This window comes from Anabrus simplex, chromosome 1, assembly GCF_040414725.1.
Source record: "Anabrus simplex isolate iqAnaSimp1 chromosome 1, ASM4041472v1, whole genome shotgun sequence".
Taxonomy (NCBI): domain Eukaryota; kingdom Metazoa; phylum Arthropoda; class Insecta; order Orthoptera; family Tettigoniidae; genus Anabrus; species Anabrus simplex.
Genome location: NC_090265.1, coordinates 1,786,346,398 through 1,786,361,869, shown reverse-complemented (window position 1 = coordinate 1,786,361,869; position 15,472 = coordinate 1,786,346,398). Strand labels below are relative to the sequence as shown.

Genomic DNA, 15,472 nt, shown 5'->3' with positions numbered 1-15,472 from the left:
TCTTTCCTATATTCTGCTGTTGATATGACATAATTTTGCTTTGCTACCTGATTTGTCCGATTATTTGTTTAGTATTTGAAATTATTTCAGTGCTTCCTGACACGTAGGTGGATCAAAAAGGTTAGTTGTACTAACGCGCCGCAGCAGCGCGCTGTGTGTCGCAAACGTGGGCACAGCGGAGAAAGGGACACATTCTCTGTCTGCAAACAGCTACTAGTGACTGTTCCCAGTTCCCAGTTACTGTTTTCACTAGTACGTTATTCTGTTGTCGTTACTCGGTAACCTGTTATATTTTGTCCTCGTTACATTTGTAACAGTGACAAGCATGTAACTGTGACAAAGTAACTGCTACGATATTTTTCAGCCATCTCTACTCACGACAAAACAGGCACGTGGTCATCGTCGAGTGTTACGCGCAGCTCGATTCGTGGGAAACCCATGCGGAACTGTTTGCAAAACTTAGTGGCAAAATGGCGTGAAACTGAAGCGAATAAAAACCGCAAGTATCCGAAAAGTGTTGGAACATCTCGAGTGAAGGAAATCCGGGAACGAAGTACGACGAAATCTGAAGGCCGTTTATCTGTGCAAGTGGGAATGAAAAGATCGTCGTGTCGAAACATTATCAAGAAGGAGCTGCTTCTGTGTTCTTACAAGTTCACTACTGTGCATGCGTTACAGCGTCCAGACGAACTTTCTCGGATTGAGCTCTGAGTAAAGTGGAGTCGGATCCTCAGGTTTTCATTTCTTAGATTGAGGCTATTTCCAGAATCTTCTGTGATTTTGATTACAATGTTTAATCCCGCGTCAATATTTTCCGGGATATATTTATTTTTCTGACCGGGTATTTGGGAATACAGTTTGAACTCTGCATGGCGAATCTATAGTAATATTACATATATCTTCTATCATTAGCGCAGTTTCAATCCCTTTATGCCCTCACCAAACTTCACCTCCCTATCAACATTCCCTCACGTTGTTGCTTCTCCCATTTCCGCTGGTGTAGTTTGAAAACGCACTTATGGCTCAAAAGCTTAACAAGTGGTCCAACTTCCAGATTAACTTCGTGTTCAGGAAGAGTATTTAAAATATCAGTAGGGTACAGAACAGAGTCATGCAGGATCGAAACGTTGGTTTTGGACTTGCCTCTTACTCGTCTTGCTCGTCCTCATGTAATTCAAAATTTCTAAACACTTCTTTCTACCAAAATCGTGCACTGAAAGAGAAATGTTTAACATTATACAGTATTTGAATCATTTCATTGTAATTATTTTCTTCGTAAACCCAAAAGAACGGAGATATTTCGATGGCTTTCTTTAAAAACCTCGTAAGTCCGAATGCTCTTCCTATCCATTGTATTCCTTAAGACTGGTCACGCCTCCCAGTCTCATATTTATATGCAGTCCAAAAGAATAATTTTCGTTATGGTCATTTTCCTCTGCCAATTTGTAAAGGAAAATGGACCTTAAATACATTATACTGTAGGAGGGTGTAAATTTACCATGCAATCAATATCGCTACAATACGGTACGGTAAGGTCCATTTTCCTTTAGACATTAGCAAAGGAAAATGAACACAGCGAAAATTATTCTGATGGACCTCATACAAATATATGACCGGGAGGCGCGACCAGTCTTAAGGAATATAATGAGTAGGAAGAACATTTGGACATACGAGGTTTTAAAAGAAAACCATCGATTTAGAATAATTCGATTTAGATTCCCTGCAAACGCACACTATATTCAGGGATTTTGAGATATGTACCTCAAAAAGGCATTCCTTAGTATGTACATTTTAAATATAAAGTTTGTTTGAAATGCCTTTAGTAGTTTTACCGTTATACACGTAAAACGGAAAAGATACACTAACTCACAGGCATACAAAACATTTAATTTTTTCACCTTAGTCCCCAAACAGTCTGAAATTTGTAAATCGCTAAACGAGGACTGTTAAAAACAAAGGAACTTTTAAGACTTTGGAAAAATACGAAAGTAATTTTATTGAATCACAACAAATTGATCACTTTTAGTATTACGGTTGTATTCTTGTTGTCATTGTTTGTTTATTCTTCATTAGTAACTATGTGTTAATTGCAGGTGAACGTGCTTAGATTACAATATATTAAATATCCCTTCCTCTGCTCATGACGTTCCGTACCTTTGCGCTGAGAACATTCATTCGTTGATTCATCATTTCAATAATAAGAGATCTCTCCCCAGGTGGTGCTAATCGATGATTGGGACAGAGGAGTGTTCATCTACTCATGCATGCATGAATACAACACAATCAGGCAATTCATTCATTCATTCATTCATTCATTCATTCATTCATTCATTCAATTAGTTCATAATGTCTATTGTAAGGTAAGGATAACATTGCCCAGAGTAGAGACACAAATAAATACTTGCAAGGACACAATATAACAATGTTAACGCCGAGCACAAAAATAAAAATATAAACATCTTAGAAAATACAACTTAGATATCGAGAGTAAATAGTGAGTAAGAGTAATTTTAATAGATAAATTAATTGTCACAAAACCACGCAGGTATCAGCAATAATTTGGATTGTAATAAATGGTTACTCTCTCCATAATTCCTGGCGATCCAAAACTAGGGGATCGGAGTACTCTCTTCTAAACAAAGTCAGCTGGGACGATACATCCATTTATTGTGTGGAATGTAAAATGAAAGAGAAAATAACAAAATGAAAATAAATTCTTGAAAATTCAGTCATAAGAATGGGAAAGAAACACAAGCAAGGGGATTTTCTATAATGTCTAGCATCGGACGCTCTCGTACAAAGTGACTCATGAAAGTACCTAGGTATCCACGTAAAGACAGATCCATGTAGGAAGTGTACTTTCTAAAGTGTACAAGTTCTTTCACTTCGTGATGAGGGTGCATAAGGGCAACAGTTCCCAGGCGAAGGTGCAAGGCTAGACATCACTCATCAGGCCAGTCCTGGAATATGGAGCAGCCATATGGGATTCCTAACAAACAGGACTCATTAAAAAACTTGGAAGGGTACAGTGAAAGGCTCCAAGACTCGTGCTTAACGATTTCAGTCCCAGAAATTGTGTGGAATGTATGACAGAGAAACTCGGGTGGGAGACGCTAGCGATAGAAGGGAACGAATACGTATTTCAATCAATCACTACTGATCTGCGTTTAGGGCGATCGCCCTAATGGGACATTCCCTATTGTTTTCCTAGCCTTTTCTTAAATTGGCAATTTATTGAACATCTCCTTTGGTAAATTATTAAAATCCCTAACTCTCCTTCCCATAAACGGATATTTGCCCAAATTCGTCCCCTTGAAAGCTTATCTTCATATTGTGATATTTCCTACTTTTAAAGACATCACTCAAACTTGCTAGTCTACTAATGTCATTCCACGCCATATCTCCACTGACAGCTCGGAACATACCACTTCGGCGAGCAGCTCCTCTCCTTTCTCCCAAGTCCTCCCAGCCCAAACTTTGCAGCATTTATGTAACGCTACTCTTTTGTGGGAAGTCATCCAGAACGAATGTAGCTGCTTTCCCTTATATTTTCGCCAGTTCTCGAATAAAGTAATTCTCGGGAGGATCCAATACACTGGGACCATACTCTACTTAGGGTCTTACCAGATATATACATATGCACACCTCTTTACATCCTAACTACAGCCCTTAAATACCTGTAACCTTTATATACAATCCCATTTGTGTGATTAAAACAATGAATATCTTTTCTTACATTAAAACCTATCTATTTCCATTGATCCCCAAAGGGAACTTTCCCGCCATCAACTCAGTAATTAAAACTGAGAGGACTTTTCCTATTTGTGAAACACACAACCTGGCTCGTAATCCCGTTTATTATCATACCATTGCCTACTGTCCATCTCACAACATTATAGAGGTCAATTTGCATTTTCTCACAATCTTGTAACTTATTTATTAATCTATACAGAAAAAGACAATTGGCAAAAGGCCTCATCTCTGACTTCACTTCTTTACTTATATCATTTATGTGTTATATGCCACGTATATTGCCTCCACGAATAAGCCAGGTTCGGGAAAGTTGAACAGTCGACTAGAAAAGCCCTTTTATATAAGTAGGACAGGTCATCGGCAAAATGTAAAAGGTAGGTCGCAGAAAACTATGGCAAATATTCGTTTTTTAAATCGGGAAACTGATGATTGGAATGAATTACCTGCATCTGTCTAGAGCCTTTTTCTTAAAGATGTAAAATGCTTCGAGAATAGGCTCCACCATTCTAAAGTTGCGTGCACATTTCTATATGATGGTGTCATATTTAGTGCAACGTTCAGTCCACTGTAAATTAAGGTGTTAAGGCATCTGAATTATTTAATTTATGTGTGAATTTGTATATGACGGTGTTGTAATGTTGAGTTAGTAGTAGGTCATTGTACTGCTCAACCTACAATATTGTACGCCGTAGTGTTAAGCACTGGAAATATTTAAGTAGTGTGTGAATATGTATGTAGTAATGCTGGATTTATAATTTTAAACTAGTAGTATTTCTTGTAATATTTTCCTCCCATAGAAGTTTTGCTGTAATCTTGTTCCAGCTGCTGCTGTTGGATAATTATGTTTTAAATTTACTTCATCCCAGTACAGTAAGTGATCATTGCCGCCGGGATATTTCCCAATTCCGATGAATTTCTTAATAATAATAATAATAATAATAATAATAATAATAATAATAATAATAATAAATAAGAAACAAATATAACCGGATATCATTGGTGATGTTATTTTGCTTGCACAGTGCACACCTGTGCTCTTTCGTTCTTACTCTAACTGAAGAGAGAAATATAAAGACAACTTTCAAGCTAAGAGAGATTGTTGAATAAGAAATGAGACTGTCTCTGGCAGAACTGAAAGTAGCAGACATAGAGTGGACGCTGTACTGCCCAAGATTTATGATACGTTCTGCATCTGCTTTCTGTTAGAGCAAAATAGCACATTTTATTCATGAAGATTGAGTATATATGCCATCTACAGGGAGCTGTTGCTAATGTTCCTTCGTTTTATCTTCCTCACATTTCAAAGGAAAATAGGCGAAATGTCAAGAACACATACAACAATATTGTGATAAATATAGTGCCTTTATCACATAAATCTGCAGCATTGTGACCTCTGTAAAATAGGTCAAGTTCAGGAGAATTGAAATCCAGCTAATATAAGTCACAAAAGCACACGCACTTGGCGTTCATTGGTCTTGAAAAGGCATTCGATAATGTTGAGTGAACCAACATATTTAAAATTCTGAAGGCGACCGGGATCAAATAGCGAGAACGAATAATTATCTGCAGTGATAACAATCGAGGACTGAAAATGAAGCAGCAATCCATAAAGGAGTGAGGCAAGGCTGCAGCTTTTCCCACCTCCTTTTCAAAAGTTTATAGATAAAAGGCAGCAGAGGAAATCAAAGAGGAATTTGGAAATGAATTCACAATGCAAGGAGAGGAAATCAAAATCCTGAGATTTGTCGATGATATTGTTATTTTATCTGAGACTGCAGAAGATCTCGAGAAGTTGCTGAATGGTGTGGACAGAGTCTTGGGTAAGGAGTACAAGATGAAAATAAATAAGTCAAGACACATGTAATGGAGTGCAGTCGTACCAAGTCAGGTGGTGCAGGAAATGTTAAATTAGGAAATGAAGTCTTAAAGGAACTAAATGAATATGGTTACTTGGGTAGTAAAATAACTAACGATGGCAGAAGTAAGGAGGACATAAAATGCAGACTAGACAAGCAACGAAGACCTTTCTTAAGGAATTTGCTCACTTCCATCATTGATACAGGAATGAATGAGAAAGATGTTTCTGAAGACTGAGCGTGGTATTGTTTGGAAGTGAAACATGGACGATAACTAGCTCAGAAAGAAAGATATTAGAAACTTTTAAAAAATTGTGTTTCAGAAGAATGCTGAAGGTGAGATGGAGACTGAAACACGAAGGAAGAGATAATGAATCGAACTAGTGAAAGGAGATCGGTGTGCCTAAATTTGACAAGAAGAACAGATAGAATGACAGGACACATACCCAGGAGTTATGCAGTTGGTTTTTGAGGGGAAGTGTAGTCAGAAAGAATGGTAGGCGTAGACCAAGGTATGAATGTGACAAGCGGATTGGAGCAGATGTAGGATGTAGGATTTACGTAGAAATCAAAAGGTTAGCACAGAACAGGGTGGCATGGAGGGTTGCAGCAAAGTAGTGTGTGGACTGATGACTCAAACAGTAATATAAGTCAAATCATGGATCCAAGGGGATATTTCACAAAGGTAAGTAAAACAATCACAATGTTCATGTATTGTTATTGTTTACTTCTTGCTAGTGGTTTAATGTCACTTTAACTGAAGTTTTCAGCGACATTTTTCTGGTTCGAAAGTGCCAAATCACGGAAAACCGGTGGTGGGGTTTGAACCCAACATCTCCCGATTATAAGCTTGTGTACTTCGTGGTCCCTACCACGTAGCTACTCGTTCGGTCACAGTAACGTTAAACGCTATACACCCGACGATGGTGATACAGGTTGACCCATAAGTCCGTTAACATTTGAAGAGGCAATACTTCACAGAATATTAGAGGTAGAGAGGTAAAAATTGACACACATGATTGGCATGCCATGAGGCTTTTCTGACACCAAAATAAAGTAAATTAAGCTTCGCCAACAGCGCCTTTTCTGGAAATGTCAATATGCCGCCTCTGCAGGTGCATCTGACGCCCTCTCCCGCGACAGCTCTTTTTGTGCCGTTCACGCGTCTCATGCGGCATCAATGACCTATTGCTGTCCAGCGCCATCTGTCGACCTGTTTTGTGCACTCGCTGTTGGTGTCAATAAAACTCCATGTCATGTCAAGTATATCTGGCTATTTGTGCATGACGCGTTGCTGTCCAGTGCCATCTTTTGGCCTCTTTTTGCACTCGTTGGTGTCAATAAACCTCCATGTCATATCAAGCATGCCTGGCTATTTGTACGTGACGTGTTGCTGTCCAGCGCCATCTGTTGGCCTGTTTTTGCACTCGTTGTTGGTGTCAATAAAACTCCATGTCATGCCAAGCATGTCTGGCTATTTGTTCATGATCCGTTGCTGTCCAGCGCCATCGTTTGGCCTCTTTGTGCACTCGTTGTTGGTGTCAATAAAACGCCATGTCATGCCAATCATGTGTGTCAATTAATACCTCTCCACCTCCAATATCCTGTGAAGTATTTCCTCGTAAGATGTTAACGGATTTTTGGCTCAACCTGTATTACTAAAACACTTCGCGCACCTGTGTGCCGCTATTAGTAATACTACTACAGCGAACTTTCAAATTCTGCTACACGAAAGATAATTCATGTCATCGATTCTGTTGTTATAATAATGCTGTAGGTTTCACGTCCCACTATTTATCTTTATAATTTTCTAAGACGCGTAGGTGCCGGAATTTTGCTCCACAGGAATTTTTTTAGTCTCATTAAATCTACCGTCACGAGACTGACGTATTTGAGCACATTAAATACCACTGGGCTGAGCAGGAATCGAACCCGACAACTTGAGCTCAGAAGGTCTGAGCCACTTGGTCAACGATATAAACTACATTGGACTCCTTTTGTGCTAATATAATGTATTGTTTTTCGCTAGTAATTCGTGGAAATTCGTAGGGGCATTATTTCGTAAGCACTGCGCTCAGGTAGTTGTCACGTGACTACAGATAGATAGAGGCCTGCGCAGATGTACAAAATATTATTCTGCATGCGCACCCGCAAACGGTTATCCGCGGTCATTGCAAGTATTTAACTTCAAGGTATTGAAACGGATAGATCTGTTAACATAATACAACATGACTGATACCTTGCATCGGAACTCTCACAGTCACAGGTTTATGAGGGAATTCCTCTTGTTACAAGAGCCTCCGTGGCTCAGACAGCAGCGCGTCGGCCTCTGACCGCTGGATACCGTTGTTCAAATCCCGGTCACTTCATGTGAGATTTGTGCTGGACAAAGCGGAGGCGGGACAGGTTTTTCTCCGGGTACTCCGGTTTTCCCTGTCATCTTTCATTCCATCAACAGTCTGCATTATCATTTCATAGCATTTATCACTCATTAATAAATCACCTTGGTAGTGGCCTATATAAGTTTCATTCATTACATCCCTGACCCGGTCAATGACTGGAAAACAGGTTGTAGGTTTCCATTTTTTTTTCCTCTTATGGCAACTATCGACATATTGCGTTGTTCTCTTTTGGAACCTTTGCTCCTTCATTGCACTAAATGTGGGCAGGAGCAAGTTAGGCTTAGGTTAGATTTGCTGTTTTCTGGTCTTGAGAATGTTTTACGTATCACCATTCTCCCATATGAATGTCAGTGGTTCAATGGTCGCCTCACCACGAGGAAAAATAACTTGTCGAGATTCCTAGAGTAGCCCTTTACCAGAGTAAAGGTGAATAAATAGAAATATCTCCAGTTTGCATCCGCCAAGTCACTAACATCGCAGATATCAGTATCCGTGTAGGGCTCTATAGATGGATTTTATGTGTTAGACTGATATACAACGTTTTATTAATGTACAGCAACAAACTGACGTAACTGTCATTATATTCCTGCTGACACAAGGGAGTGACGCCTTTTTAAATAGTCCGGGCGCATTATGTTTTAAAAAGTCAAGATACACAGCAAGTCATATCTGTTTCACCGAGCTGAACTTCCAGGTCAGCTTCATTACCCCCGCGTTGATGTTTCCAACGATCACAATTATAAAGTTTGATTTCCCACCTAATCAATACTTTTTATTTTATATTGATGTATTCAATACATTTTACAGTACCGGTTTCGGCCTTTATTATAGGCCATCTTCAGCTGTTGAAGAAGCTTAATTTTGGTAAAATAAGTGTTAAACACTACCTATTTCTAAGTTTAAGACGATTTATCTCTAAATTAAACAATGTTGTGGTAAAACTTGCGTCAAATTTGGGTTTAAATTATATGTAAAATTTCATTTGTGAAGTGTCACCGTCACAAAGGCCAGCCCTCGCCACACAAGAAGCAGTACACGAAAAACACGTAAGCGATCGACTGGAGATAGCAAGAGAATATTCCGATGCATCTCATTACAAGTTTACTACAGATCACAAGTTAAGCAAGAAGGCATTCTCCCACCATATTACTCCAAAACATTCGACATTAACTCACAAGTTAATCTGGTGGCGATCAGTACCCAACTATAAGATTTTAACTCAATGTATTCATTTCACCTAAATTGGCATATTTTAAACATGCACAATATGTACTTGTTTTAACAGAAATGTACAATTCATTAAGAGCATGTTAACAGAACATCAAGACCACACCAGTGACACTTCACAAATGAACATTTGGATAGAATTTATATCCCAATTTGACACAGGTTTCATCACAACATTGTATAATTTAAACTTATAAATAGTTTAAGTCGTCTGAAACTTAGAAAAAAGTAGTTTTTAACACTGCATGTTATTTTAGTAAAATTAAGGTTCTTCAGCAACTGAAGATGGCCTACATTAAAGGCCGAAACCGATAGTGTAAAATGTATTAAATACATCAATATAAAATAAAAAGTATTGATTAGGTGGGAAATCCATCTTTATACCGTAATTGTAATCCATGTATTTTTGAAGATAGGTTACCGCACTCGCTACGCGTGGGTTCGAACCTCAACGTCATGAAAGTGGTTTTCTGTGGTTTCCCACTTTCATTTCACGGCAAGTGCCGGAAAAGTTCTTTGTAGCAGGCTCAATCGATTGACGTTGATTTTCTGTTCCTGTTAGATCCACACGCTCCTGCGGGACAACTGAAGGGTAGTTAAAAAATTCATTATTGTCACTTCAGCCGCTGAGGATTGAGGACATGAAGGGCCGTGCTCAAAGAAAACTTGTTCGGATAAGTCAATTTTCAGCACTCACAGTTGCTATGAAATTCATTACCTCAATATACTGTTCAAAATTTGACGAGTAGATTTATAAGAAGTACTGCAATTCAGTCTCAGCGACGAGCTAATGTCCTCAAATTTCCTCTCAAAAATTCCCTGCGTGGCTGGATCTGGAAACGTACTGTCACTTACGATGAATAATGGCTCGTTTCTTCGTAATTCCCAGAAGCGAAAGTGGCGTTATATCTTGGAAAGGAACCTCGAGCAGTAGATCTTCAAAGGCATAGACAAAAGGTATCGTACTGTGCTTTGTTAGAGGGGTCGTGCAGTTGACGCTGAATTCTGTGGTGTACGTCTAAATAAGGTCTATGATTTCATTCCAAATCCATTCATTCACATCCTTACCTTACTTGAAATCTTCTCAGTTCAATAAAATGACATTCCTTACGTTTATATTACAGTTACGGCGTAGTCATGGGAGTGGGAACAGGAATGGTGCGAGAGACTTCCTCGCTGATGCTGGGTCACTACTTCAAGAGGAGACGAGAGTTCGTGGAGATGGTGGTGCAGGCAGGGGGTGGTGTCGGGATAGCGCTCTTCTCAGTGCTCTACAAGGAGGCTGTGGGGTAAGTACTAAAACCAGACACAAACAAATTATTTCAATAATATTATTAATTTTACGTCCCATTAACTACCTTTGCGGTTCTCGGAGAAGCAAAGATACCGTAATTTCCCAGCACGGGAGTTGTTTTACGTGCAGGTAAATTTACTGACACAAGACTCACGTATTTCACATGCCACCGGTATGAACCGGCATCGAATCTAACAGCATGAGCTCAGAACGCCAATGCTTCGTCTGAGCCACTCAGTCCGGCAATAACACATAAAAGCACCAGCACAGCACATGTCTGCAAATTCCCTGAATACACTCTGTACTTGTGCAGATTCCCGATCCAGAGGCTGAGTTCAGTGACCACGTGTACACTAACACAGAGAGAGAGATCGGGGCCGGGGGGGGGGGGGAATATGTGGGAGTAAGGTTACGAATTAACCTTGAAGGGAAACGAACATCGTAATAGAGGATCAACAGGTGGTAACCAAGGGTGGCTTTTCGGCGGAGGCATGCAACGTCCTTTACTTGTATTTCAGGAGCATTCAGATTTTCTGGTGAACCAACTGAGGACCTAATGTGCTTCCAGTCAGAATATCATGGCCGAAGTTGATATTCTTTTGGTACGACTAACACGTATATGCATTTAATTTTATTACGCCTGTCCTTCCCATCATATAAACCCATGACACGCCGCAACTTCGTTCAACTTAAGACATTTTCAGAGATGCGGATATAGTCCGGCCCTGCGGTGTAGGGGGCAACGCGTCCGCCTGTCACCCGGCGGCCCCTGGTTCGATTGCCGGCCGGGTCAGGGGTTTTTAATTGTAATGATTAAAATTACTGGCCTAGGGACTGGGTGTCTTTGACGTCGTTAATCTTTCTTTCTTCACACACAACATTCCACACTTTCGCCATTCCAATTACACGCAGGTGCATACAATATGGTGCCAGTAGGGGCAAAATATCCATATGAGTTGACGCCCCGAAATAATAGCATTTACTTTTAAACAATATTTGAAAATGTGATATAACAATAAAACATCACACTCAATGAATGTTCACTACCCATATGCCAAAACGCTCTTCAGTCTGTTACACATATTTCAGTTGATATCATCAAGGAGTGTTACAAAAATGATGAAGTTTTGTCGCAAAGTTCGACATATAAATTGTAAATAAATGTTCATGAAGGTTTGTATATTATTTCAATTCAACTTTTCCTTTTTCAGTAAATGGGGTTGGAGGCTAGGACTCCAAGCTATAACTGTGGCCTTGTGTCTCGCCTTCTTCTTGGGCACTTTGTATCGCTCCGCCTCCATGTACCATCCTCAAAGACGTGCCATCCTCCACCTCAAGAACCAACGCAAAAAGATGAAGGAGAAGAAGACGCATACGAGAGTGGAGAAGCCTCCACTTTTCGACTTGTCTCCTCTGCGTACTCGGACGGTGCAGATGTTGCTTCTATCATCCGGCACTGCAGCGCTGGGACTATACACTCCCGTCTTCTACCTGGTTAGTCTGCCGATATTAAGATCGCTATGAACGGTGTAATGAGGATCTCTCTCTCTCTCATTCAGATCGTATATACTTTGCTCTAAACACATGCAGGGAAGTTAATTGTTTTAAACAATGAGCTAGGAGAGGTGAAGTAATTGTGTGATAGTAAAGTCCAGGGAAAGGTCTTTCAGACGCTAATAGATTAACATGAAAAAGTTTATTATAATAATTTCGAGTGGCTATTTCTAGCCGAGTGCAGCCCTTGTAAGGCAGACCATCCGATGAGGGTTGGCGGCATTTGCTGTGTATAAGTAACTGCGTGTTATTGTGGTGGAGGATAGTGTTATGTGTGGTGTGTGAGTTGCAGGGATGTTGGGGACAGCACAAACACCCAGTCCACGGGCCAACGGAAGCAACCAATGAAGGTTAAAATCCCCGACCCGGCCGGGAATAGAACCCGGGACACTATGAACCGAAGGCCAGTACGAGTCGGACGAAAAGTATCATCTAGTCGCTCTCCAGTTATGTAGCTGAGTTTCATACATTTCAGGCGTAGGGGAAGTCCGTGTAATTTGGACCATAACTCTATTGACCGTAATAAAAATTTCTCATATTTCATTCACGATAATAAGTACAATGTACCATATAATTTGGTGAAAATACATGTTGATATTATCTTTAGGATTTGTTTAAAAGTAATATTTATTCTAAAATTTGTTATCGTACAATTTGGACCGATAGCGTGTAACTTGGACCATGCGATCCTGTAATTTGGACTGGTGAATATAAACACTTATAAGTCAATTAATGTATTTATTATGAAATACTAAGCAATAAAATACGATTCCCTGAATTGTGATCGTCACTTTTGGCATGCAAGACAATGATAAAACAATTCTTCCTGAATTTTGATGCACTTTTCATGTAACTATTGCACTGAATCCAATCACCGTCATCATACTTGTCGCAAGGAATGCCGTCAGATAGTTCCCCACTTGTAATCACGCAGGTTGAGTGGACCTCTAAGCAGCCCTTCTATGCAGGTAAAAATCCCTTTACTGTCCCTACACCACGGGGCCGGCGTTAAATTATAAAATAAGTTATTTTAGAATCACCAGTAAAACTATCAAGAAACGTAATTAGTACTGTAGATACCTCAAACCATCTGAAGAGAAAGGTGTGCTGGTAGATCGCACCTATTCATTATTATTATAATGGCGTGTGGTTTCCGAAGAGGCCTGGTGGAGGTCTTCTGAGGAAACCTGCCCTTCTGTGAAGCTGGGGTCCTATCTAATTACGGAGAAGGCACACACACCCAGACCCCGAGTCATCGGAATTAACCAATGAAAGTCAAAATCTCCCAGCCGGCCGGGAATCGAAACTCAGGGCCCCTGGACCAAAGGCTAACACACTGACCATTTAGCCACGGCGCCAGACGACACCATGAAGAAGCCATTATACACGCCTGAGTCACTGATGAAATGATTGTCATTGGCCTACGAATAGGAGCTAGTCCAGTGGAGCGTTAGGGCTTGCAGTCGGGCCCGGGGCTTAATGGGGCCCACAGACTTTCCACAGTGAGTGATGAATAATTACATTTTCTGCAATGCCACTCAGCCCAGGATCGTTTTGTGGAATGAGTCGTAAGAAGAGGAGTTGCACAAGAGTCTCTCGTAACACGAGAGGTGAACTGCCACAAAGAGCTGCGCCAAGATAGAAAAGAATACAATGAAAATCTCACATTTCAATTAAAAAATTGGCCCTTCATGTCCATTATACATTAGAGCGTAATTTCTATTGAACATCTAACATTTCTATTTATTCAACAATAGCATCCGTGGCGCAGGCGGAAGCGCTCCGGTCTCTCATCGCTGGGTTACGTGGTTCAAATCCCGGTCACCCCATATGAGATTTGTGCTGGACAAGGCGGAGTCGGGATAGCTTTATCTCCGCGTACTCCAGTTTACCTGCCACCATTCATTGCAGCAACACTCTCCAATGTCATTTCATTTCATCTGTCAGTCATTAATCATTGCCCCAGACGAGTGCGACAAGCTTCGGCAGTCGGAACAATTCCTATCCTCGCCGCTAGATAAGGGCTTCATTCCTCCCAATCCTGACCCGGTCGATGACTGGGAATCGGCTGTGGATTTTAATTTTAATTTATTCGACAATGAGTTCAAGGAGATCACGGAAGACTACTGGAAAAAATGAGTGCTATTGGACTAGAAAAAAGAGTGACTGTATGAGTGGTTGAAATAGATCTCAGAGACTTAGAGTAGCTGAAGCTTTATCTGAACCTGTAATAATTAAGAGGGGAATTCCTCAAGTCAGTGTTATTGGATCTTTATATTTCCTTATATATATCAATGATATCTGTAAAGAAGAGGAATCAGAGATAAGGATGTTTGCGGATGATGTTATTCTGTACAGAGTAATAAATAAGTTACAAGATTGTGAGCGGCTGCAAGGGGACCTCAATAGTGTTGTAAGATGGACGGTGGGCAATGGTATGATGATAAACGGGGATAAAAGTCTGGTTATGAGTTTCACAAATAGGAAAAGACCTCTCAGTTTTAATTACTGCGTTGATGGGGTGAAAGTTCCTTTTGGGGATCGTTGTAAGTACCTAGGTGTTAATATAAGAAAAGACCTTCATTCGGATAATCACATAAATATGGTTGTTAATAAAGGGTACAGATCTCTGCACATGGTTATGAGGGTATTTAGGGCCTGTAGTAAGGATCTAAAGGAGAGGGCATATAAGTCTCTGGTAAGACCCCAATTAGAGTATGGTTCCAGTGTATGGGACCCTCACAAGGATTACTTCATTCATGAACTGCAAAAAATACAAAGAAAAGCAGTTCGATTTGTTCTAGGTGATTTCCGACAAAAGGGTAGCGTTACAAACATGTTGCAAAGTTCGGGCTGGTAAGACTTGGAAGAAAGGAGACGAGCTGGTCGATTAAGTGGTACGTTCGAAGCTGTCAGTAGAGAGATGGCGTGGGAGGACATCAGTAGACGAATAAGTTTGAGTGGTGTCTTTAAAAGTAGGAAAGATCACAATATGAAGAAAAAGTTGGAATTCAAGAGGACAAATTGGGGCAAATATTCGTTTATAGGAAGGGGAGTTAGGGATTGGAGTAACTTACCAATGGAGATGTTCAATAATTTTCCATTTTCTTTGCTATCATTTAAGAAAAGGCTAGGAAAACAACAGATAGGGAATCTGCCACCTGGGCGACTGCCCTAAATGCAGATCAGTAGTGATTGATTGATTGATAAAATTCTTAATAGGATATTCAGAATTTAAGTTTGATATTAACGTTCCACCCACATTCAATGAAGGTTGGCCATTAGTTTACCCCCTATGAAACGTTAAGTGAATATCATGAGTGTAACCCGCTGAATGGCGTTATTCTGTATTTGCACCAGACGCCCAATGTCATTGTTCGGTTCTT

The 15,472-nt window shown here is 40.2% G+C and overlaps 1 protein-coding gene across 1 annotated transcript in view; it reads left to right on the top strand.

The window, feature by feature from the left end:
* Positions 1–15,472, top strand: part of LOC136883262 (monocarboxylate transporter 4-like) — a 178,743-nt gene that overhangs the window by 154,953 nt on the left and 8,318 nt on the right. Inside the window, exons 3-4 of the mRNA XM_067155475.2 lie at positions 10,363–10,527; positions 11,744–12,026. Coding sequence (XP_067011576.2) covers positions 10,363–10,527; positions 11,744–12,026 — 448 coding nt within the window. The remainder of the gene's footprint in view (positions 1–10,362; positions 10,528–11,743; positions 12,027–15,472) is intronic.